At 39.3% G+C, this 26,157-nt stretch overlaps 1 protein-coding gene across 2 annotated transcripts in view; it reads right to left on the bottom strand.

Annotated features, from left to right (window-relative positions):
• Nucleotides 1-26,157, bottom strand: part of PSD3 (pleckstrin and Sec7 domain containing 3) — a 769,411-nt gene that overhangs the window by 570,632 nt on the left and 172,622 nt on the right. Inside the window, exon 1 of one of the 2 annotated variants that reach the window (XM_059155885.1) lies at nt 8,684-8,880. The exons of the other annotated variant lie outside the window; for it this stretch is intronic. Within the exon in view, the coding sequence (XP_059011868.1) occupies nt 8,684-8,704 (21 nt within the window). The 5' untranslated portion in view covers nt 8,705-8,880. Of the gene's footprint in view, nt 1-8,683; nt 8,881-26,157 lie in introns of those variants that run through there. 2 annotated transcript variants of the gene reach the window in all.

Raw genomic sequence — 26,157 nt, forward strand, 5'->3', positions numbered from 1 at the left:
GGTCATTATTATCACCAGTTTAGATCAGAGTTTCTCAAGCACTCCTGATCTTTATCATGTGAAATGTTGATGAAAAGTGCCACTTTGGAACTACTGAACCAGACCTTCAGTTGGCCCTAGAAATCTAAAACCAGGTAACTCCTGTGATAGACAAATATGGGAAACACTATTTAGATCATAAAAATTACAGGGCCTCAAAAGAGGGCTTTTCCAGGTAAAGTCTCCTTTTCCTTTTTTTTTTTTTAAGATTTTATTATTTGACAGAGAGCAAAAAATCAGGGGAGAGGGACAGAGGGAGAGTGAGAAGCAGACTCCCCACTGGGCAGGGAGCCCAATGTGGGGCTCCATCCGAGGACCCTGGGACCATGACCTGAGCCGAAGGCAGACATGTAGCCGACTGAACTACCCAGGAGCCCCATCCTTTTCCTTTTAAACAGTTTTCTGTTGAATCCAGGAGGAAAGCACGATTTTCTACACATAAAAGTCCATAGAGAAACGACTTCTAAGTTTTACTTTCAATCCACATGAAAGCTGTGCAACCCTGCCTGAGTAGCTTAAGCAAAGGTTAAATCTATCTTTTTCTCCAACCAGAAACAAACAAAATGACATTCATTACACAAGCCATTTTACAAGTCATTTTGTTGACTGACCTCAGTATGTATGTGAAGTGTGCTAAGCCCTCTTATGCTTTGTTTAAGATAAGGAACCTCACTTGCTTCAAAGGATAAGACAAGAAAATTAAAAGACTACCCACAGCATGGAAGAAGGTATCTGCAAAGCATATATCAGACAAGGGCCTTATATACATATCCATATCCAATAAAGAATAGCCTTATATCCATATCCAATAAAGAAATTTTGCAGTTCAATAACGAAAAGACAAATACCCAATTTTACCAAGAGCAAAAATGGATCTAAAGAGACATCTCTCCAAAGAAGATATACAAATGGGCAACAAGCATATGAAAAGATGCTCAATTACATTAGGAAAACCACAATGAATTAACACTCCACACCCATTAAGATGGTTAAAATCAAAAAAGAGAAAATAACAAGTGTGATGAGGATGTAGAGAAATGGAAGCCCTCACACATTGCTGATGGGAACGTAAAATAGTGCAGCCCCTGTGAAAAACAGTTTGGCAATTCCTCCAAGTGCTAAACAAAGAGTTAAAATATGACCCAGCAATTGCATTCCTATGTATATATATCCAAGAGAAATGAAAACATGTGTCCCCACAAAAACTTACACATGCATGTTCAAAGCAGCATCATTCCTAATAGACAAAAAATGAAAACAACCCATTATCAATGACTAAATGAAATGCGCCCTGTGTGTTCAAATGAATACTATTCAGCAATTAAAAGGAATGAAGTACAACACAGATGAGCACTGAAAACACTGTACTAAATTAAAGGAGACAGTCACAAAAGGCAACATACTGTAGAATAGACAAATCCACAGAAAGCAGATTATCACTTGCCTGGGTCAGGAGTGGGTGACAGCTAATAGGTCCAAAGTTTATTTTGAGGTGATGAATATGCTCTAAAGTTGACTATGGTGCCACATGCACAACTCTGTGAAAATACTGAAAAAGTCACTGAATGTACACTTTAAATGGATGAGTTGTGTGGTATCTAAATTTTGTTGTCTATAATAAAGTTGTTTTTTAGAATCCCACTTAAACCTTCATGACTTCAATTTTATCCTCTGAAAATGGGGACACACCTATCTTACAATATTGTAAAAAACATTTAAGAACATGTAAGTTCACACACATATACACTTCACATAGAGCCTGGCACATAGTAAATACAGAATATATGTTATTCATTCTCCTCTTCCTTTCCCCACATTTTTGCCTCATTATGTCTTGATTTCATTGTGTTTTCACCACAAGTTACAAAACTCAAAAACTAGAATGTATTTCAACAGAGGCCTAACCATGAGAATTCTCTCATGATTTCACACATGCTACACTCTAGGCTATTCCTGTACACCTACCTGGAGAAATCCTGGAGCTTGCAAACAGGCTGTCCACTGTCCAGTTTGTCACTAGAAAGTACTTGGGGGAAAAGAGTAAGATTTTTTTTTTCCACCATTCCACTGTCTTACTGTGCTCTCTATCTCTAACGATAGTGCAAACGCACCTCTACTAATAAGTAGTTTTATAACCAAGCACATTCCTTGCCAGCATCTAGGCTATTCGGGCATCTTTCCTAGTCAGCTTCATCTACACAGAAAACCCATTGGACTTCCAGGACAGCTTTAAGGGGTCCCAGGAAAGACCTTAGCCACTTGGACATTGAGCATGACAGACCCTGATATTCACTGCAATGGTAGGGTGACCAAAGGGGACTTGAAATTATGAACTATCCACAACTTGCAAACAAAAAAGTCAACTGCAGTGTTCTTACCATTGAGGTAAGTACTCAAACAACTCATTTTTAATGTAATAGTAGACTCAGCAAGACACTCAAGTTTTTCTATTTTATCAAAGATTTTCTTCCATCTTGCTGAGTACTGTCAACTGCAAGCTACCTGTTACACAATTTGTTCTTTTTCTTTTCCGGACTAGTTCCTACTGTCAAATACATTTTTGTTCCTTCTTATCACTTTCAAAGATTTTACCTCCACTTTCATTTCCATTAAAATCCCATGCTTCCATACACTCTCACTGCTTTTGTATGATCTGACATGATCAGGTGAATATGTGCAAAACTAAGAACTTAGCAAAGCCTCTTTGGTGAACACATCATAAGGAACCAGATGGTCAAGAGGGAAATGACTGCCCAGGACAGCCAATGCTATCTGTTAGTGTATTTTTGCTCTAGAGCTGTGTTATCCAAAATATTGGATGTCATATCCACATGAGGCTATTTAAATTCACCTAAATAAATAAAATTTAAAATTCCTAAATCTCACTAGCTACATTCCAACTGCTCTCAGTAGGTACATGCGGCTGCTGACTATCATACTGGACAGCACAGATATAGAATATTGCCAGGGTGCCTGGGTGGCTCAGTGGGTTAAAGTCTCTGCCTTCAGCTCAGGTCATAAATCCCAGGGTCCTGGGATCGAGCCCCGCATCAGGCTCTCAATCCCAGGGTCCTGGGATCGAGCCCCGCATCAGGATCTCTGCTCAGCAGGGAGTATGCTTCCTCCTCTCTCTCTGCCTCTCTCTCTGCCTACTTGCGATCTCTGTCTGTCAAATAAATAAAAAAATCTTTAAAAAAAAGAAAAAAAGAATATTGCCATCATAGCAGAAAATTCTATTTAACAATATTGATAGGACAAAAACTCCATTGATTCTATAAAAGTTTTTTAAGTTCAGAGTTCTTAGGTACATTGTCAGTATTTACAGATTGTGAGGTCTGACTCTTAGAAGTACCGAAATGCCTCTGAATGTTCTTGGCAGGTTTTCTTAGTGGTCAGTGGACAAGTTTTTTAGAGCCTAACATAGATCTTAGCATATCACATGATAAGTACTTAACATCTGCTGAATGAATGAGTAGCATATTAATGTCCGTACTTCGGCTTCTGCCTTATTTTACTTACAGATATTAATTCAAGGAAAGCAATGGGATTTTTTCTAACACAGGGGATTTTTATAGGAAGAAATAAGCATCAGTAGGTGGGGCAGGCAGCTCATACACCCTTTGAAACCACTAGAAATAAAGCTGAAAATAAACACCTGCCCAGAGCAAACTTTGATACTCAAATGAAAAGTTTCAGCCCCCAAAAAATATCTTGCTTATTGAAACACTCATGACTTTTAGAGACATGAAGGAAAGATCAGGAGAGATGCTATAAAAGATCACACAGCCTGTTGTCATTTCAGTATTTTCCTAATATAATTTTGTTAGGAAATATTATTAATCAGAAAGGCAGCAATCATTTAACTCCACTGTCAATGTCACTCACTCTTATACCTAGATTTCTCTTTCCCCCGGTGTCCTATGAGTGAGTCTATACTGTGTCTATCAAATAACTTCTTGGAAAGGATTACAAAAAAACATAAAAATTCAGAAAATGGTGTAAGTTTTCACACACCGAGAAAAGCGGTGCCATTGGTCCTTAACTAATAATCTCCTGAAGTCCAAACAAAAGCTACAGCTTCTATTTACATTTTTCTACTTGCCTTGTCCACAGACCAAATAGCCACAGGAAGAACCAAGCTGCTCCATTTCTTAGCAAATGTCTGGGAACAGAAGGTTAAGAGAAAAGGGAGCAGCTGCTGCCTGATCTTTTTATTAATGCCTCAGCTCATTCTCCATTCCCCTTCTCATTGTTTCAGGTTCCTTTTCTCAACAACCTAAGTCCTAGCTCGTGGGAAGAAAAAAACAGCCCTCTCTGTGTCAACACCCACAATTACCAAAAAAAAAAATAAAAAGTCTAGTTTACTTCTATGAGGTGATATAATTATAAGGTAAAATAGATGAGCCTTACATTCAATTTTATTAAATTGTGAATCTGCTTTATTTTGAATTCCAATCAATTGCTTATAACTATACAGAACTCCTTCCATAATCCATTTAGTGATTCCTTTAGAAATTAGGAGTGATTCTGAAAGAAAATTACACAACTTCCATCTCTTGGGCCAAACTACAATCCTGGTCCTACCACTTAAGCCAACCTATACATAAAATAATGGCTGATGATAAGTCATCTAATTTCAGATTCTAAGACCTACAGAATCTAAATATGTGAGCCAAAATGTTCAGTTTCAGCAACACACAATACTAACTTTGAGGACATAAAAGCTGAACAGTAGTAGTTAAGAAAATTGGACTGTTGAATTTAAACCTCATTATGCCACTTATTAGCTGTGTTACTTAACCTCTCCAGACTTGAGAGTGGAGATACTGACAGTACTGACCTCATGGGGTTGTCATGGGGACTAGAGGAGGTAATCTGTCAAAGCACACAGTGAGATCTCAATCAGCATTAGGAATGGTGGTAACAATGCATCTCCTGAAAACTTGAATTAGCTTTTCTAAAATGCTTAAAATAAGCATTTTCCAGAAGTGAGGACTTAAGATGAAACTTAAAGAAAAATATTGCTGCTCAGACAACCCACATGAAAATACTCTGTAAGTAAGAAAAGAGCCCCAGGCTCAGGTCAAAATGCTTACTTTTCCACTTACCCTAAATCCCTAACTCCAAGAATAAACTTGAAAACCATCCATCAACATGTACAATTGCTCTGACTCATATCACTGATTTGTGGCTAAAGAAAAGGGAGTTTCATACTAGACAGTTGTTCAAAGTCAAGCAAGCCCCAAGAAATGAGTGGCAGGCCCTGGCCAGGGCCTGACACCCACACAGAAGAAAAGGCAAGGAGCTAGTGACTCCCTCGCACCACAAGTTTGCCCAAGAGAAAAAATGTTTCACCACCTCTGTGCCCTGGTTTGTCAACAAAGTCACTGCTGATTAGGCAGCAACTGGGCCCCAGTTTATTGACCTTCTGGGCCCAGCAAAAAAAACAAGGACTGCAGGGACATGTGCTATTTTTATATAAATAAGATAGCGTAAGCAAAGATTCATTATAGTTGAGTTACACCTTATTTTTGAAGGAAGCATGGAAATCTGGCGATCTGGATTTAAGAATAACTTAAATAACTCCAGGCCGTAAACCATCTTTTTTCTCCACTGTAAACTACAACAGTGATTGACATTGCCACTGTAGCCACTGCAACCAGCACTAATTTGCAGCATGTGAAAAATGTCTTTGGAAGATGGTCTCCTTGTAATTCTGAAACAAAGGAAAAGTACAAAGGGACACAACTCTCAAAATGTCACTACTAAAATTCTTTCCAGCAAGCCTCTGAGTACGCAATATCACAAACAACACAAACTGTCCAGGCACAGATACTCTGAACAAATGATCTGGAGAAATTCATCTGGATCCTGTTCTCCTCTAACATACGGTTAGGCTGGTTTAACTGTAAAAGAACTCAGAAAGAACTAAAAGGCAGTATTCAAGATAAATCACTTCCACTCTCAGCAAAGGGAAACTAAGGATTTCTGTGTTTGGCCCAGACTACAGGGGAAGAATCCCTAACTGTTGAGAACCCACAAAACAAAGAGTGATTTAAAGCTAGACTCGATCCCTAACATTCTGTGAGCCTGGCTCATAGTCTGAGGTAAGTGAACTTGGGTCACCTACTGATCACCAGATTATTTTTCACAGGATGCCTAAACTTCAATCATGTCTGAATTCATTTCTAAAAATTGGAAAGGGTCACCATCCATTACTCTCCTCCTAATCTAACCCAAGACCAAAGAAATGCTCTTTTCATAACTGCCATATGACAGCATACCTCAGGTAAACCTCGAACAAACCAGTCTGGAGGCCAAAGCACATACACATTTTCATGTTCACATGGTTTTCCCCACAGCTTAACCATGACTGAGATTAACCCATTACCACACTGGCATGTTAGTTTATATATGAGACAGGACAGATGACTCCAGAATTTGTAAAGGAAAAAAAATCACCTCTAAAAGTAGTAACACCTTGACATTTTTTTAAATGTAATGTCAGACTAAAATCCCATTCATATTTTCCATCAGGATTAGCAAACAAATACAGAAATACCAACTTTTTTAAAAAAGTGAATAGAGCCACTTACTGAAAGTACCTCTGAATTTTCCTTTTCCAATGAACTGATTTTGTCTTATTTTTATTTCCAAGTTCCCAAGATTTACTAGCCTAAAAGGACTTCCAAGTTATCCCATTTTTTAACTGCTACTATTTAATTAAAAGCAAAATTGAACCTCTTAAGTACAATGTACATAATAAAGCATGCATTATTCTTTGTTCACAAATGAAGTAAAGACTGTCAACAAAATTTTTTTAAAGCCAACACAAATTGAGATTTGCAAATCAAGCTTCTTATGCTTGCATTTTTAAAAATAACATTCAACTGTAGAATTTCACCTTTAAATAAGGTTATTTTAGCTTCGCAGCTTAATTGCTCTTGCATAGTCAATGGCCAGGATAAGAGTGATGATCCCTTCACAAACACAAACTGAGAGACAGTCAGAATGTGAAGTTAAGAGTGCATCACTCTTATAAGTAACGCATATACATGTTTAAGCATGTTACCATAAAATGCTAGTGTTAGATAGCCCGGGGAAAGCATCTACCCAATCCCCTCAACCTACAAACAAAGAAATTTTAGCTAGAGGTTAAATGATTTGCCCAAGACAACAGCAAAAATTCAGTCAGTAACAAAACCTACAAGGCCAGTGTCCCCACCCAAGTGCCTTCCACGGTACCACTCTGCTCCTTTAAGTATGAAAAGCATAGGTTAATGAAATATCTGGCAAGACAAACCATGTGATATTTTGATATGTGATATGATACTGTGATATGATCTGTGAGAGGATACAAGAAAGTTGTTAGAAGGACATGTATCCAGCCACTAAAAATGGGTTGGGAAGATGTTAATTTATTCTGTATTGTTTTGCTGGTTCTGTTGAGCATACTGAATTTTCAAGAGGAATTTAAGGGCTTTTTAAAAAAATCTCTTGACTTGTAAATACTCTAAAAAAGGATGGTCGAAAACGTTTCTTGGAATAGGACAGAGAGCGCATTCTCTTCCTTCAGCAAGGAAACATCCTCCCCCCCCACCCCCACCCCACAGAAAGACAGCCAAGCCCTCACCACTTCAAGGTCCAGCTCCTCCTTTGCGAGGACTTTCAAGCTCTCCTCGGTCTTGGTTCCTCCGTGGTAACCTCTACAGAAGTCTCTCCTACTAGAAAGCAGTTCCTTGACAGCAGAAATGCTGTCTTACTTACCTGGCTCCTGGGCTTTGCAAAATCCTTTGTAGGTACTGAATTATAGCTAATGAAACGATGCATTCTTTCTCAGAATCCCACTTGGTGTCATTTTCAAGACCTGCCTTTTCCCTAGACCGACACGTGGACCCACTGAGGAGTTACTCTGGAGAGGAAACCCTGCATCCCACTGTCAGGCAAACCAGTTTCTGGAAAATATAATCGTAGCGCCCTTTCTTTTAACCCCGAGGAGAACAGTCGAACTCAACATTTAAGTCAACGACGACGACATTCTCAACCCGCGTTCTCCAAGTATTAACCTGAATTTTTTTTTAATCTCAGAACATCATTTGCTAGAACTTAAGCTGAAAACAGCAGATGAAAGTTAAATGCATGTAAAACAGAATGAGACGTTTTTGAAAGCTACGGAGAATATCAGATCAAATAAGCTTCCCGTTTGCTCCCTCAATGCAAATTTGTTTTGGGTTTTGTTGCTGCTGCTACTGTTGTTTCGTGAAGAAAGAGAAACACGATCGCCCCTAAACACAGGAGATGACTTGGGCGGAGTAAAAACTGGCACATTAAGTCCTCTTCAGCGCTTTCTTCCTTTGATCATCTGCAAGGACGAGTCCTCCGGCTTTTCTTCCCAGTCAGATTTTCAAAGCTGAGGGTGGAATTAAAACCTGAACCGTCACACCACAAAGTTGACCCTTCCTGGCTCCTAACCCCCCACAAAGAAAGAGCAAAAGGGAAAACAGTCACCAGAACCTGACATCAGGGCACAGACACCAGTGGCCCAGGGACTAAGGAGCGACAAAGCCCATCAAACCCGCGACGGACGGCGAGCCCCGCGCGCGCCCCACACGCCCGTCAGCCCCCGGCGGTCCTCGAGCCTCACCGCGGCGTTTCTTCCTTCCATCTTCCATCGCCCGCGCCGAAACCGCCGCCGGGCGCTCCCGAGCGAGGGAGCCTCGGGCGCGACTGCAGGCGGGCGGGCGGCGCCGCGCGCTCTTTGTTGGGCTCCCGGGACCGCCGCGTCGCGGCGGGCGAGCAGCCCAGCGGCGGCGGCGGCGGCGGTGCGCACCCTGGCGGAGGCTCCCGAGGCTGTTCGCCCGCCCACGCCTCAGGCCCCCCGAGAAGGTCGGAGAGTGGGCTGCGGCGAGCGGCGGGGGGCGGGGCAGGCTCCGGGGGGCGGGGAGAGGGCGGGAGAGCGGGAAGGAGTAACTTCCCGAGGGTGGGAGGGTGTGGGAGGGGAGGCGGAGGGGGCGGTGCCCCAAGGGCGAGCGGGGGCGGTGCCCTGGGCCTCCTGTTGCTCGGTGCCTCGCGCTAGCCCACCGCCCCGCCTCCAGTCCGAGTGGGGAGCCGCGCCTGTTGCTTTGTCTTCCTCCCCGACAGTTTCCCACCTGAGGAAAGTGAGAGGCGCGTTCCGGGGCCAAGGGCCGCCTCAAGGGTCGGCGAGGAGGAGGAGCGCCGGGCAGCGAGCCAGCCGGGACACGCGCCCCGCTAGGGTCCGGGGCGGCCGAGGGGCGCCGAGGGAGACCCTTCAGATCGGGGTTGGGGTGTGTTTGCCTCTTCGGGGGCTCGGAGGGCAACTAGCCGCCGCCGGACTCCGGCGACCTCCCCGCCCGCCGCCCCGCGTGAGGTCCGCTCCCCTTAGGAGAGTGTCGCCTGGGCGGGCGCTCACGGCTCCCGGCAGTCCAGTCTTAGGACCGTCCCACACCGAACGTCCCCGCAAGGGGGGCGCTCGCTTAACTGCATTTTCCGTTGAAAGTGCCGAAGTCTCCTGCTGTTTCCCTCTTCCCTCGGTCGTGTGTGGCGAAGGCGGGGCCTGAAGAGGCGCCTCCTCCGGACGAGGAAGACGGAGAGCTGGAAACCACCCGGTCTCGGGTCTGTCGCTAGCTGGGGCGCTCCACCGCCCCTTCGGCTCTCGCCGGGTCCACCTAGAGGTGGACGTCCACGCGGCCAGCGGCCCGGTGCTTACGTATGTTTGCGCCGCAGCTCCGTGTCGCGGAGGCCAGTCCGACCTCTTGGAATCGCTAGACGGTGTCTAAATAAAGGAAAGCGGCTAAAAACCGTGGACCTGGCGTGAAATCTCTGCTCAGCTGGAAGTGTGCAGTGGGGCGGAGGGCGGGCGCCGTCCCCTGTTCCCATGATGCAGCCCCAGGTACCCAGCCGGACACCTCCTGTTCCCGCGGAGTCTCTCTCCAGCCCCCCCCCCGTTGGATATACCCCCAAAAGCGCGGTCCCAAGGGCAACCGTCTTGCGTGTGATCCGCATCGGGTTCACGAGAAACAGGTGTCCCCGGCCTCACTGTTGCGGGAACTGCAAACTAACCCCCGCCGCGCGGCGGGAGCTCTCCGGCCCTGCCTCCAAAACACGGTCCGCGTCTCCCACACGGAGTGTCCTGGGAAGCCACAGTCTCAATTCGTTTTTTGGGACAGGAGTTAGGCCACCATCCTCAGTATTTTCCAGCTACAGGGAACAATTTCAAATACCTCAGAGGAGCCTCCGGGAGTCCCTTCACCAGGCTTAGAATTAGAGGGTAGCACCTAATGAGGAGTAGCACGAGGCTCCCACTCTCCTCATACTCTCACTTCTTTTTATAGCTTTGATCTGACGGTAGGGCCCAATATTGTGGAACAGGATCTCGGGACCATTTCCTTAGAAACCTGCATATGGGATAGAGGTTTATCTGACATGCACTTTGATATCCTTTAGTATCTATGCCTTGACACCTCAACTGAACCTGAGACAGAGCCTTATTCTACCACCCTCTTACACTTCTTAGCTTGAAAGTCCTAACACTTTGTTTTCTCACTGTAAATATGTGTGCGCATATGTTTACATGGACATTTAAGTATTCACATTATATATTGTACCTCCGGATACAGACAATCGTTTTCGTTGTAGATTCATTGAAGGTGAGGATTCTGAAAGTTTGGGTACGCTTGTGGACAGATATCACTGGAAAAGATCCCATATCTACATATATCCCAATCTACCATAACCACATTGTGCATATTGAGACAACTCATGTATTCCTCGTACATATCCTGTCCAATTTGATAACTATTAGTCACATGTAGCCTTTTAAATTTAAACGAATTAAAATTCAGTTTTTAGCCATAATTCAAATGCGACTAATCACTCCTATATTTAGACAATGCAGACAGAACATAGCCATCTTCATAAGAGTTTTGTTGACAGCCCTGACTCACACAGGGTTTGGCACATAGGTGACACTGAATAAATGACAAATGAAAGTTCAGTCCAAGAATACCATATGACTTATTTTTCTGAGAAGATAAAACTTTTTACTGCAATACTATGGACCAGCTCAACAATTAAAAACAAAAACCAAATCCTCACATAGCTACAGCTGCTTTTCTTCCAGCTTCACCAGAAAATGCTTTATCATTAGGATAATTGCTCAAAATGTTTAGGGAAAAGTCCCTATTTCCCTCATAAAACAAATCACTATTTTCAGAATCATTCAACAAATGAAAAGGAATTCTTTCAAAAGCAGTGTTTGTATTGAAGGGGGATTCCACAGAAAACATTTTTTTGCTGAAATAAGCATTGCACTTATAAGATTTTTTTACACTGTATAAATGACCTATGGAAATTGCCAATGCTGTGTGCCTTCAAAATGTAAAAGTAACCAGTCATTTCTCCAAGAAGAAAGCATAAGATAGTAACAGGCTGCTCTACAGTCAGTGATGAGAGGAGACAATGAAGATGACCCCAGGAGCCTCTAGAATATTGAACAAGAATCAGACAATAGGTTCTCAACCCACTCACTGTCTAACCATGGAATGGGACCTTCTTATCCTTAGGCTGTCATTTCCTTTTCTATGACTGGGAAAGATTGGCCCTCCCACTTGAAAAATTGTAGCAATTGGGAGTTTAAAGAGCTTTCAATTAAAAGTATTCTTTATTTTCATGATCCTCAGTCTTTTTGCCAAGTCTTTTAAGTAACAGTGGCAAACCCCAGGAGCTGAATGCTCTGAATTGTGACCCCAAGAAATCCAGAGCAGACAGCACTTTCCAGAGGGTATGAACAACACCTTATTCATTCGTTCATTCACTCATTCATTCATTCATTCATTCACTTACTTTTTGTCTCCATCACAGAGCATATTGACTAGCACAGAGGAAGTACTCAACAAATGTTCACTGAATGAACAAATGTAGAAAAGAATCCTCTCTCCTTGTTTTGGAAAGGAGTAAACATGTTTAAGAATTCCTTTGATTTCAGTGACTCTATAGAGAATAATGTTAGTAAGCACTATCAGCACAGATGTAAGAGAACTTTGAATAGAACTCTCCTCACAAAATACATGCATTATGAACTCTTAAAAATTTCTGTAAATTTAAATGTTTCTGAAAGGAGAAAGATCTATCAGTTTTCTATTTCCCATAAAGACTCTCATTCTAGATACAACTGTTGAATTACTTGCAAGAAGTGACACATTCCTGAGGCTGAATTCTATCAGAGTAGCTCTTTTTGAGTCACGTCATCTCTAAGATCTGTGAGACTAGCTGTTTTGATCTATTGATTCATATAAATCCAGCCAGGAATACTGGAGGAAAGAGTCTTTCCCTTTAATATCAGCCTTATTGAGGTACAATTTGCATACAGTAAAGTTCAATAATTTTAAGTATTATGGCACTGTGATTTATAAGAAATTATGTATTTCATCTTTGTCCTTGTTCCTGGCACAGAACATCCTAAAACCTTCAAAATTTCCTAAGGGACTAGAGCATTAAAATGCCTTTTGGGGCACCTGGGTGGCTCAGTCGGTTAAGCGTCTAACTTTGGCTCAGGTCATGATCCCAGGATCATGACATGGAGCCCAAGCTCTGGCTCCCTGCTTCACTGGAAGTCTGCTTCTCCCTCTCTGTCTACCCCTCTCCCCCATCTTGTGCTCTGTCCCTCACTCCTCTCACATAAATAAATAAATTTTTTTCTAAAAAAAGTCTTTTGTTTGTTATTGAGGTAACTTTTGGACCTCACCTGAAGATGGGACTGGTTGGTTTGTTGCCAGGAGAATCAACAACCTTGTGACTATAGGGTTGGAAATTTCAATACCAACTAACTCCTGACCTGTAGGAAGGGGAGAGGGGCTAAAGGTTGAATCGTTGCCCAAAACTAATGAACTAATCAACTGTGCCTATGTAATGAAACCTCCACAAAAACCAAAAAGCACAGGTTCAGGAGCTTCCAGGTTGATGAACATTTGGAGATTCCAAGAGAGTGGCTTACTCAGAGAGGACATGGAGGTTTGGTGCCCTTTCCTCATACTTTGCCCTTTGCATCTCTTCCACCTGGCTGTCACTCAGTCCTATCCTTTAATAATAAACTGGTAATCTAGTAAATAAACTGTTTCTCTGAGTTCTGTGAGCTGCTCTAGCAAATTAACTGAAGCTGAGGTGGAGGCGGTGAGAAACTTCAGTCTACAGTAGTTTGGTCAGAAGCCCGTATGGCAACCTGGGCTTACGGTTTCTGAAGGGAAGGGGGCAGTCTTGCCATAAATCCCTTAAGGCCTAAGTCCTTTATATTTTATGATGTTGTCTCCAGGTAGAAAGTGTAAGAATTGAGTTGAATTATAGAATACCCAGCTGATATGGGAGAATTGCTTGGTGATATGGGGGAAAACTCATACGTGTTGGAACTGGTGATCAGAATTGTTAAGTATACAGAGGTAGAGCATTTGACTGCAGAATTGTTAAGTATACAATTCAATGAGTTCTGGCAAATGTATAGAGTTGTATAAATCACTACTACAATCAAGATATTTTTGCCTCCACCCTCCCAACCCCCACTGCCTAAGTTCCAGCCTCTTTGCAGTCAATCCCTCCCTCTAAACCCTGGATCCTAGCAACTACTGATCTGCTTTTCTGTTTTGCCCTTGTAAAATTCCACATAAATGAAATCACATAATAAGACATTTTTGCTATCTACCTTCTTTCACATAGAATAATGCTTTTAAGATTCATGCATTTTTTTTTTTTTTTTTTTTTTTTTTTTTTTTTAGGTAGAATGCCCAGTGTGGGCCTCAAATTCATGACCCTGAGATCAAGAGTCACATACTCTACCACTGAGCTAGCCAGTTGCCCCCCATGCATGTTTCTCTATGGGTCTGTAGTTTATTCCTCTTTATTGCCCAGTAGTGTTCCATTGCATGGATACATAACTTGTTTCTTTACTCTTGATGGACATTTGTGTTGTGTCCGTTTTTGGCTATTATAAAGAAAATGTATGACTATATATGTTCAAATTTTTTGTATATGTATATTCTTTCTTGGATACTCAGATATTATACTGCTGCTTATGTGGTATATGTATGTTTATTTAAAAAGAAATACCAAATAGTTTTCCAAATTGGCCATATTATTTTACATTCCCATTTGCAAGGTTTGAGAGCCCAGTATTCTACATTGTTGCCAACATTTGGTATTATCAATTTCTTTTTTCAGTTTTGGCTTTGTGTGTGCGTAGTTAATAGGCTGTCACTGTTGTTTGACTAGCATGTCTTAATGATGAATGGTATTGAGCATCCTTCTACGTGCTTATTTCCAATTTCTATGTCTTCTTTCCTAAAGTGTGTGTTTAAAACTTTTGCCCATTTTTTAAAATGGATTATTTTTTTTATTATTGAAATTTAAGAATTCTTATATATCCTGGATACAAGCTGTATGTCAGAAACATATTTTGTAAATATTTTCTTCCTGCCTCGTCTTGGCTTTTCATTTTCTTAAGTTTCTTTGAAGAACAGAAGTTTTTAATCTAAATGAAGTCTAATCTACCACTTTTTTCTCTTATGATTTATATTTTTAGTGTCCTAAGAAATCTTTGCCTAACATAATGTCAGAAATATTTCCCCTATGTTTGTTTCCAGAAGTTTTATGGTTTTAATTCTTATGTTTACATAATGACTTAATTTTTATATATGGTATAAGTTAAGGGTCTTCCCATATGGATAGCTAGTTGTTCATTATTCTAATACTGTTCATAAGATTATCTTGAGATGGGGTAGTGTAAATATTTTAACTTTGTTCTTCCTTTGCCTCCTCTAGGTTTTTTGTATTTCCATATAAATTTGAAAATCAACCAGTCAGTTTCTTTAAAAATGCCTACTTAAGATTTTGATTGGGATTGTACTGAATCTATAGGTCAATTTGGAGAGAATTGAAAATCTCAACATCACTTAGTCTTCTGAAATGTGAAGATGCTATATATACATCCATTTATTAAGATCTCCTTTGATTTCTTTCATCAGTGTTATGTAGTTTCTAGTGTATACTATTTGCCCATATTTTATTAAGTTTACACCCAACTGTCACATGATTTTTCATGGTATGTAAATGTTATTATTTTCTTGATTATACTTTCAAATATTTTGCTATTAATACAGAGAAACAAATTTTGTTTTTATATACTGATCTTGTGTCCTGTGACTTTGCTAAACTCATTTATTCTACTAGCTTTTAAATAAATTCCTTACAGTGTTCAACATAGCTGATCATGTCTTTTGTGAAAAAAGATAGTTTTACTTCTTTCTTTCTTACATTGATCAGGAACTTTAGTACAGTATTAAATCCAATTGTAAGAGTTCTTGCTTCATTTCTGATCTTAGGGAGACGGCATCTGTTTTTCCCTATTATGTATGATGGTAGCTACAAGTTTTTAGTAGATGATTTTTATCAGGTTGAGGAAAGTCTCCTACTATTCCCAGTCTACTGTGATTTTTTTCTTTCTTTCTTTTTTCTTTTTTTTAAATCATGAATGGGTTTTGAATTTTGTCAAAATTTTTTTGCATCTATTGAGATATTTGTATGATTTTTCTTTCTTATGCTCTAATCTCAGAGAATTACACTGACAGATGTTCAAATGTTAAATCAACACTACATTTGAGATAAACCTCCTTTGATCACCATATATTACTGCATTAATCTGCTAAAACAGCTATAACAGAATAATACAGATGTTGTGGCTTAAACAACAAAAATGTATTTTCTCACAGTTCTGAAGTCCAAGATTAAGGTCCCAGGAGGGTTTGTTTCTAGTGAGATCTCTCTTCTGGGCATGCAGATACCACCTTCTTACTATGTCCTCACATGGTCTTTCCTCTGTGTTTGCACATTCCTGGAGTCTCTTCCTCTCTTATAAGGACACCAGTCTTATTGGATTAGGTCCCCACACTTACGATCTCATTTAACCTTAAAAATCCCTCTCTCCAAGTACAGTCACATTGGGGTTAGGACTTTAGATTTGGTTTTTTTTTTTTGCAGGGGGGACATAATTTAGTTCATAACAATTATACCTTTTATATGTTTCTGAATTCAATTTTTTATATGTTTCTGAATTCAAGTATAATTATTTATACTATCATTGTGATATGTTATTGAAGGATATTGGCCTGACATCTCCTTTCTTGTACTATATCTTTCTGATTTGAATATCAGAGTAATGCTGGCCTCATAAAACAGTTGGGAAGTTGTTTTTTTCTCTCCTACTTTCTAAAGGAGTAAGTGTAGATCAGTATTATTTCTTCCTGAACTGTTTGGTATAATTTACCTGTAATGCCATCTGGACTTGGAGGTTTTTTTGGAGAAGGTTTTTAATTACAAAGTTAATTTCTTTAAAAAAAAATGCATGTATATGTATGTGTGTATATATACACACACACAATTACATGTAGTACTAACATATAAAATATGTATGGCTATCTATTTCAGGCTATCTAGTTCTTGAGTGAACTCCTAAAGAACTTGTTCATCTTATCTACAGTGTCAAAATCCATTGGAATAAATGTTTTCATTGCATTTCCTTATTATCCTTTTAATATGTCTATGATCTCTAGTCATGTTCACACTTTTATACTTGATATTGGTCATTTGTGTCTTCTCTCTATTTTCTCCTCATCAGTTTAGCTAGAAACTTGTCAATTTTATTGATTTTCTCAAAGAATCAACTTTTTGTTTCATTTATAGTCTATAGTATTTTTCTATTTCCTATTTTACTGATTTCTGTTTTTATTGTTTTTGTGTCCATTTGTCTTCTTACTTTGGATTTAATTTGCTTCTCTTTTTCTAGCTTCTTAAGGTTGCAGCTTAGAGAGATCTTAGGTTTAAGCCAGCAACAAAGAAAATAAGATATATTATAAGCAAGTATAGACTGTAGAAAGGTTAGGAGGTGGGGCATCCAGGCAAAAATATGAAGCCAATGTCTTACAGAGCACATCTTCAGATTCTGTAAATACTCCCCCAATGTGCACACACACATACATACATACACACAAACACACACTGCAGAATAATGCACTCTTCCCTACTCAGCATTTATCTTCTCCAGTCCCATATCAACTTAATTCCTAAAGTTTTACCACTTTTTCATTCTTGAATTACACAAATAGGAGAAATTCAACATGATAATTATTACAGCCTCTGAGGACCATCACAACTTTGATCATAGAAAATGTACCTGGATAAGCTGCTTTCCCCTTCTTCAACTCATTTCTAAATATGGCCCATTGCTATGGAATACTATGGCAGAAACAATCCCATGTGTTTACCAACCCATTTTAATTTCCTCCTAGGCATGTTAGGAGAACTACATTTCCTATCCCAAAGCTAACTAAATGAGACCATTTTACTAGTTTTGGTCAATGAAATGTCACCAGAAGTAATATATGCCACTTCAAGGCCCGACACCCCAAAACTTCCTTGTTCTCTTCCTTATCAGGAATTTGCCAATGCCCAGATCAATCAGAATATTCACCAACATACATTCTGTGAAGTAAGTGAGAAATAAACTTCTATTGTGTTAAGCTACTGAAATTTACAGGATTTTCTCTTAGAGCAGGAACATGATTAATACCTAGCCCCAATACACATAATCAAATACCAATAATAAGCATATTATTTTGAAAGCTGTAAGAGAAGATATGTGAATCATGTATCCTGAAAGCAGTTACCAGTTCATTCACACTTGCCACAGAAGTAAAATCACAACAGGGAACAGGGTAGTATATAACAAATTTAAACTCATTCTATTATCTATCCTGATGAACTGATCTTTGTTTTTTGACACAATAAAAGTCAAGAACAACCTGAAAAAGTTCTAAACATATATGTAGGTGAAGGTATTCCCTGCCTCCCCAACAAACGATCTTTTTATAAGCTCTCCAATAAGGAGACTTAGGATGAAGTTCATTAACAAGTATATTAGATTCACCATAGTGTAGTTAGGTGTTACTTGTGAAGAAAGTGGGTGACATTCTGATGACAGGTTTGTTTCTGTATGTTATCTAAATGGTGGTGGCATAATAAAACCAAAAGCAAGGAACTCGACTTCATAGACCAAATTAAAAGGACATTAGAGATTATTTAACTCAATCTCTTTATTTTACAGATGAGGAAACCCTCTTATAGACTCTTGGAATAGGTTGCAGGACAACTGTTTGAGTCAAATCATCATAACATTTTACTATAAAAATTTAATAATTGGATACATCCAATATCTGCTCTATTTTAGAGAGATGATCACTTTCTGAGGGGAGTCTCTTCTGCCATTCAACATGACTTGGGAATGGGATGCTCAGGCCACTGGACACCTGGAAGGAGGGGACCACTGGAGGATGCCAACCTGAAGCCAGTGAGTCATATCTGGCATTTTATTCTAATCGCCATCTTCATTTGTCAAATGAGTACAAATAAAAATGATTGTACCTTATAGAAAAGACATTAAGATTTGTGGAGCAATTTTTATCTTTGAAAAATTAACATTTTATCCTCTTACACTACCCCCAAACACACACGCGCGTGCGCGCACACACACACACACCTAAAAATGAGTTATAGTTTATCTATCCCTTAAGTTATATGTTAAATATAATATTTAGAGACAAAATTGAAAGCCAAGTTGATTTATTTTATGATTTAAGTTATACTTATTTGCTGTGGAGATTTTTCAAGTAATAAAATATGTCCAAAGAAATTATTAGTAATTTGTAATTGATAGTTATTCAGCATTAATATCAGAGTGTAGAATTCACCTCTTATTTTGTTGTAAATATGCCCACATTTTTGCCAAAAAAATTCTGAGACTATACACATTAAGAGGGAAGGCAAGTTTAATGTTTTAAATTTTTTTTTGTAAAAATGTTGCATAAATGTCTCTCTCTTTAACACACACACACACAACAATGGGGATTTAACTTCAATTCCATTTTGTTCAGAAAAAAAGACTTTTAATGTGGTGTTTTAGTTACTCTTGGATATAAGATTGTTTTCTCCTTTAATTCTTTTCTCATTTGTGGTATACTATGAAAAGTGCCCATACCGGACATACTAGTTTATACTGCCTTCACAGTTATAGTGCTTCTAGTAAATGATTAATTCTACAATGGCTATCTATAAAAAGACATTTTTCTTTTCTCTTTTACTACTTATTTTGGCCTTCAAACTTCTATTTGTATCTCCTCAGTTTTTGTTGCACCATACACAAAAAATAGACTCAAAATTGGTAAAAGACCTAAATGTGAGATGGGAATCCATCAAAATCCTAGAGGAGCATATAGGCAGCAACCTCTGTGACCTTGACGACAGGAACTTCTTACTAGACATGTCTCCAAAGGTAAGGGAAACAAAGGCAAAAATGAACTATTGGAACTTCATCAAGATAAAAAGCTTTTGCACAGCAAAGGAAATAGTCGACAAAACCAAAAGACAACAAAAGAATGGAGAAGATATTTGCAAATGTTGTATCAGATAAAGGTCTAGTATCCAAAATCTATAAAGAACTTATGAAACTCAGCACCTGAAGAACAAATAATCCAATCAAGAAATGGGCAGAAGACATGAACAGACATTCTCTGAAGAAGACATCCAGATGGCCAACAAACGCATGAAAAAATGCTCAGCTTTGGGGCGCCTGGGTGGCTCAGTGGTTTGGGCTGCTGCCTTCAGCTCGGGTCATGATCTCAGGGTCCTGGGATCGAGCCCCGCATCGGGCTCTCTGCTCCACAGGAAGCCTGCTTACCTCTCTCTCTCTCTCTCTCTCTCTGCCTGCCTCTCTGCCTACTTGTGATCTCTGTCTGTCAAATAAATAAATAAAATCTTAAAAAAAAAAAATGCTCAGCTTCACTCATCATCAGGGAAATACAAATCAAAACCATAATGAGATACCACCTCACACCAGAATGGCTAAAATTAACAAGTCAGAAAACAACAGATGTTGGTGAGGATGTGGAGAAAGGGGAACCCTCCTACACTGTTGGTGGGAATGCAAGCTGGTGCAGCCACTCTGGAAAACAGTGTGGAGATTCCTCAAAAAGTTGAAAATAGAACTACCCTACAACCCAGCAATTGTACTACTAGGGATTTACCTCATGATATAAATGTAGTGAAAATAAGGGGCACTTACATCCCACTGTTTATAGCAGCAATTTTCACAATAGCTAAACTATGGAAACAGACCAGATGTCCATTGACAGATGAATGGATAAAGAAGATGTGAGATATATATATATATATATATATATATATATATATATATATATATTTGAGATATATGTCAAATACTACTCAGCCACCAAAAAGATGAAATCTTGCCATTTGCAATGACAGGGATGGAACTACAGGGCATTGTGCTAAGTGGAATAAATCAAAGAAAGACAATTATTATATGATCTCACTCATATGTGGACTTTAAGAAACAAAACAGAGGATCATAGGGAAAGAGAGGAAAAAAATAAAACAAGACAAAATCAGGGAGGGAGATAACCATAAGAGACTCTTAATCATAGGAAACAAACAAGGTCGCTGGAAGGGAGGGGAGGAAAGGGGATAGGGTAACTGGGTGATGGACGTTAAGGAGGGCATACAACGTAATGAGCACTGGGTATTATATAAGACTGATGAATCACTGACTTCTACCTTTGAAACTAATAGTATATGTTAATTAATTGAATAAATTTTAAAAAAGAATAGTTTTGTTGCATTTGAAGGATCTATGTAGATGTAAGGTTTAAAAGTATAAGAACAGATTTTAAACCTCTCTTCTTTCTTTCTGTGCTTTGTGCTTTTTCTTCTGTTTCCATTCTCTTCCTGTACTGTTTATATCCAGTCTTTTACTTGCCTGGGTTACATCTCCAGGATTCTTTTTTTTTTTTTTCATTTCCTTTTCCTTGGCTCTGTCTCAGTCCCTCTTTAAGGCTTAGTCAGTTCACTGTTATTCCCAGCCTTTTGTCACAGTGACAGCCACACTTCCTGGAGTAGCAGTCTCATGACTGGTTGGGACCAACACAACATCATGTCCCACAAACAAGACCAAATGTTATGGATTTCAGCAGTTCTGTGCAACTGGACCAGAGTTGTCATCACACAGTGTTGTTAGAGAGAAGGAAATAAAAATGAGAAAAATGATGAGAAAGAAGTTTCCAGTGTTTAAAGCCTAGATCAGTTCCCTGCTTGCTCACTGACTCAAGAGTTAAACAACAAGGTAAGAGTTCATATAAATTATTTAGGGAAATGTGATTATATCAGAGAACATTCTGGATATTAAGGGAAGTAATTTTGTAATTTTAGAACACAGTGAACCACAGACTTTAGGAAACCAGTTAGAAAAAAATCTCCATTTGGAAAATGACCTAAGGGGTCTCAGAAGAAAACCCAGCAGAGAATAGATTGTCAAAATTAGTGGATTTTTCCTCCCAGAATTAAAGCTATTTCAGGGCAAAAGTCTGAAAGAGAAAAGTTTGCTCCATACGATACCATTTAACCAGTAATACTATGTCACCAACATAATCCCCCAAGCATTACATTATAGCAAGAATCCAGTGTAGAATAAAAGCAGAAGTCCTTCCTCTTTCCCTTCCCAAAAAATCATATGGACCTAGGAATCATCTATTTTAACCTCATCCTCAAAGCAAGAAGCCCTTATATAATATTTTTAAGAGGTGACCATACAGTTTCTGCAGCATTACTTCTGGTGATAGAGAAGTGAGTCATTGCCTCACAAAGCAACCCATTCCATTTTTAACATCCTTCCACTAATAAAGTGGTAACACTCATGCATTACTTAATATATACTAGGCCTGGGCCTGAATGCATTCTCAGTACACTGCTTTGGTAATCCCCACATGATCCCATGCAACAGGTCTGTGGCTGAGAGTAGGGAGCCTGACCTATGGAAGAGACAGAGTCTGGATTTAAGCACAGTCTGACTCCAGAACATTTGCCATAACCACTATGCTGTGATGCTTCAGATCATACTTCCTGTAGCTTCCACAATGCTCTGTGGTCTGGACCTCAGAGGATAAACCATCAGTCTAATTCCTCTTCCCCTCTGCTAACCATTAGACACTGGAAGATGGTGACTGTGTCATTTTCCCCTTCCTCCATAACTCCTCTTCTCACTGTTAATTTAACAGAATATTTTTTAGTAGCCTCTGTCATTCTGATGACCTTATCCTCAGGATGGGTACCCAGAAAGAAACGTAATAGATAAGATATAAACAGAGTAATAATTATACATGAAATTTTTAGTTTTAGCTATCAGATTCAGTAAAAAAAAATTTTACATGTAACAAACATAAAAATTATAAATATTTGCTATTGCATGTTTTTATGTGTACTTGCAAATCTTCTTATAATTAACGTAACAACATAATTGTCATTCTAAACACATTATAGTGCTACATAATGATGATTTATTGCCCAAACTAAATTATGTTTCAGGAACTAAGAACAGATTTGATGGTGGCAACTATTTCTGTGTATCTCTATTTACTACCATGGCAACTAATTAAAATAAGTTTTTTTAATTAATTAGGTATTGGTAAAACACTATAAAGATGAAAACTGCTATTAATAGATCTACAGTGTTTAGTATTGATGCTGGTGATATTATCATAAATGGTAAAATGTTCACAGCCAAAACAGACCAGTTCATCTCTCTTCTTTCTTCCTTCTTTCCTTCTTTCTTTCTCTTTCATTCTTTCTTTTTCTCTTTCCTTCTTCCTTCCTTCCTTTTTTTCTTTCTTTCTGCCTTTCTTCCTTTCTTCTTTTCTTCCTTTTTTTCTTTCTTTGAAGTAGGCTCCACACCCTGTGTGGGGCTTGAACTCATGACCTGAGCCAGCCAGGCACCATGACCAATTCATTTTTCATTAACAGTCATAATTTCATTGTTGAATTAGGAAGGAGAATTGTTTAAACTTCTTTTCTTTGCTACTGTTGTTTATTTTTTTAACAAATTGTGCAGTCTTTCTTTTATACCTCTCTTAGCCAAATCTTAACCAACTCAAATTACACGATTGGGCAAAAGAGAAAATTAATACATAGAGATAACCAAAGTTTCCTGATAAAAAAAGAATATCTTCTGATGGTGGGTATAATGTTCAAATATCACTGCTGAACCTTTCAGTTTCTTAAAGCTGAACAAAGGCTATGGAGATCACCAGGAGTATAGAGCTGGAAGAGTTACCACACCATCTACGTAGAACTGTTTCTAGAAATGTCACAAGGGGTTGTTTGTGGGGGAGGTTAGCCTCCCCCAATTCTTGATAACCTCTTCTAAGTCTCTCCAGTGCTTATGCAGTTAAGGTACAAATAGCCACTTGCCAAGAAGATGCAGCTCCATGACAAGCCTGCAGCATTCCCCTTCAAAAAACTGACCCCCGTTGTGTCCTAGATTGAAATTCTGGAGCTGCCATTGCCTACTTGCCTCCTGCCATGATTTCTTGAGTCTCCAGGGAGATTTTATAGCTGAGCCACTGTCATGGAACTTAAAAGTGGCAAGACCGACCAGATGCCTTTTAACCAGCTTTCTGAATTCTAATAGGTAAGGTAATTTACAAATGAGGAAACACAAAGTTCAGATTACCTGAACTCAAAGAGTATTGAGCTGAATGGGGCTGGATGGCATTATGTGGCTGGATTTGGAAATCTTATCCACAAGTAGACTGAGAATACCTTTAGCTTTCTTAGTTTAGACCAGATCCATGTACTGCTGCCCGGGTCTATTTAAATGGACTAAATGGACTATCACATGGACAGTAATTGAAATGTCCTCCTTCACGTGATGGTGGTGAGTAAATGCTCAGGCCTGGGCTCCTCTTTAGATGGTAGAGCACTCATTACCCACCTAGAGTCAGAACAAGCCAAAGGTGTGATGAAGGATGAATAGGACTTCAAAATTTCCCTTCTTCTGATACCTTGTGCTTTTGTTTTGCAACTCTTTAGGACCAACCCTTTTAGCAGTATCTTACGCTCTGAAGCATCTTCTGTGTTCCAGCCTCTCCTACTGCACATCAGAATTCACCTATCCTTGGGGCACCTCGGTGGCTCAGTGGGTTAAAGCCTCTGCCTTCAGCTCAGGTCGTGATCTCAGGGTCCTGGAATTGAGCCCCGCGTCGGGCTCTCTGCTCCGTGGGGAGCCTGCTTCCTCCCCGACCCCAACCACACTCTCCACCTACTTGTGATCTCTGTCTACCAAAAAATTTTAATAAATAAATAAATAAACAAATAAAAAAGAATCCTTGAGGTTGTTCTTTGTGACTCACAAAGAACTGTTACATACCAGTCATTATCAGTGTCTTTATTCCCAGGTATGTATTTGTTTGAAAGAATCCTTTCTGTCAGGGCACCTGCATGGCTCAGTCTGTTCAGCGTCACACTACTGGTTTTGGCTCAGCTCAAGATCTCAGGGTCCTTAGATTGAACCTTATATTAGACTCCATGCTCAGTGAGGAGTCTGCTTGAGATTCTCCCTCTGCCTGTCCCCTCTCTTTTCTCTCTCTCTCTTTCTAAAATAAATACATAAATCTTTTTTTAAAAAAGAAAAGAAAAATAATCCTTCTGTCCCTTAAACCTAAAGAGTGATTAAGTGTACCCAGTTCAGGTTACCAAGGCCCATGGTAAATCAGTGGGAAGAACTTTATATGCTGAAAAATCTAACCTGAGGAAGAAAGGTCTGGCTGGCAAGATATCAAACAGGATGCTTTTCAAATACAGATTGTATGAAGCAACCTGCTAGAGATGTGCATAGAGTTTAGAGGAGATTGGGCCAGATGGCCTTATTAGATGCTTTCCAACCTGAAATTCTAAAAAGATTGTGTTAAATCAATAGCCATTTGATTCAATGTTGATCAATGGCAACTTAGAGAGGCTTTCTCACAGCATGTTGTAGGAATCTATCCTTAGCTCTTTGCAGTGCTTATCAAACTTATCAAGCTTATCACTTCAGTGTGTTGGAATTATCAGCTAACATGTAGCATTATAAGAAATAAGGACTAAAAAGCTCTCAACAGGCTGAGACCATGGACTGATCCATCGAGGTGACATTGGAATACACGTATCTTTATCAAAATATCCATATTTCTTCTCATCCTCATACTCTGTTTTGTGTTTGTATTTCAAAATCTATCTTCTCTTCCCTGAAACTAAGCCCTGAGCCTGAATTTGTGATCCTTTTTCCTTTCTTTACAGGATTTTTCACTTAAAGGCAGTCTTCACTTGATGCCATTAATTCCCAAAATTTATCTTTCTCCTTCTTTTATATTCTAAACTTCTACCAAGAGAAATAATATCTAAATTTATTAAGTAGTTACTAGGTGTCATGTACTGGACTAAACTATTTAAAGGGATTATTTCATTTATTTCTCATAACATTTTCATGTTGTAGATATTAATTTTATCCCTACTTAATATATGAGGCAATAAGGCTTAGAGACATTAAAGTCTTGCCTGAGGACATACAGTAAATGCTGAACTCTGGATTTAAATCCAGACAGTTTAATTCCAGAGCTCATAACTATTAAGCCCCTCAGTCTCTTGTTCTCTCAGTCCTGAGAAATTTGACTTTGTATCCCAGACTGTTGAAATTGCATCTCCTTCAGCCTAGTATTTATCCTGGGTTGATTTTCTTTCTTTTTTGACTGTGTGAGACCATGTGGATCCTTTTTTCTTTGCAAACTTCTTCCATAAGTAAAGGTTCAGGCCTTTGCCTTTTTCCCCCTCTCTTTTTTACCTTTTCTTTTATTTTTTTTTCCCTCCTTCTCTACTCTTGGCAATCTCATCCTTTCCCACAGTTGAAATTATTAAATCAAAACAGGTATCTGAGCTCATTTCTGAGTTTCAGTTTTTACATATGTGGTACATGACATCTGAATCTAGTAACACTTCAAACTCAGCATATCCAAAGCTGAATTTCATCATATTTCCTTTGTCATTTTAGCTATAACCCAACATCACTTCCTTCTGCTGATTTAAATGAGAGGCTGTGGTGTTATAGAAAAAACACAAATAAGGGAAATTTACACAATATATGGATCCCAGTCCATGATGTACTAGCTGGTCTAGAGGTCA

The sequence above is a fragment of the Mustela lutreola genome, chromosome 18, assembly GCF_030435805.1.
Source record: "Mustela lutreola isolate mMusLut2 chromosome 18, mMusLut2.pri, whole genome shotgun sequence".
NCBI lineage: Eukaryota > Metazoa > Chordata > Mammalia > Carnivora > Mustelidae > Mustela > Mustela lutreola.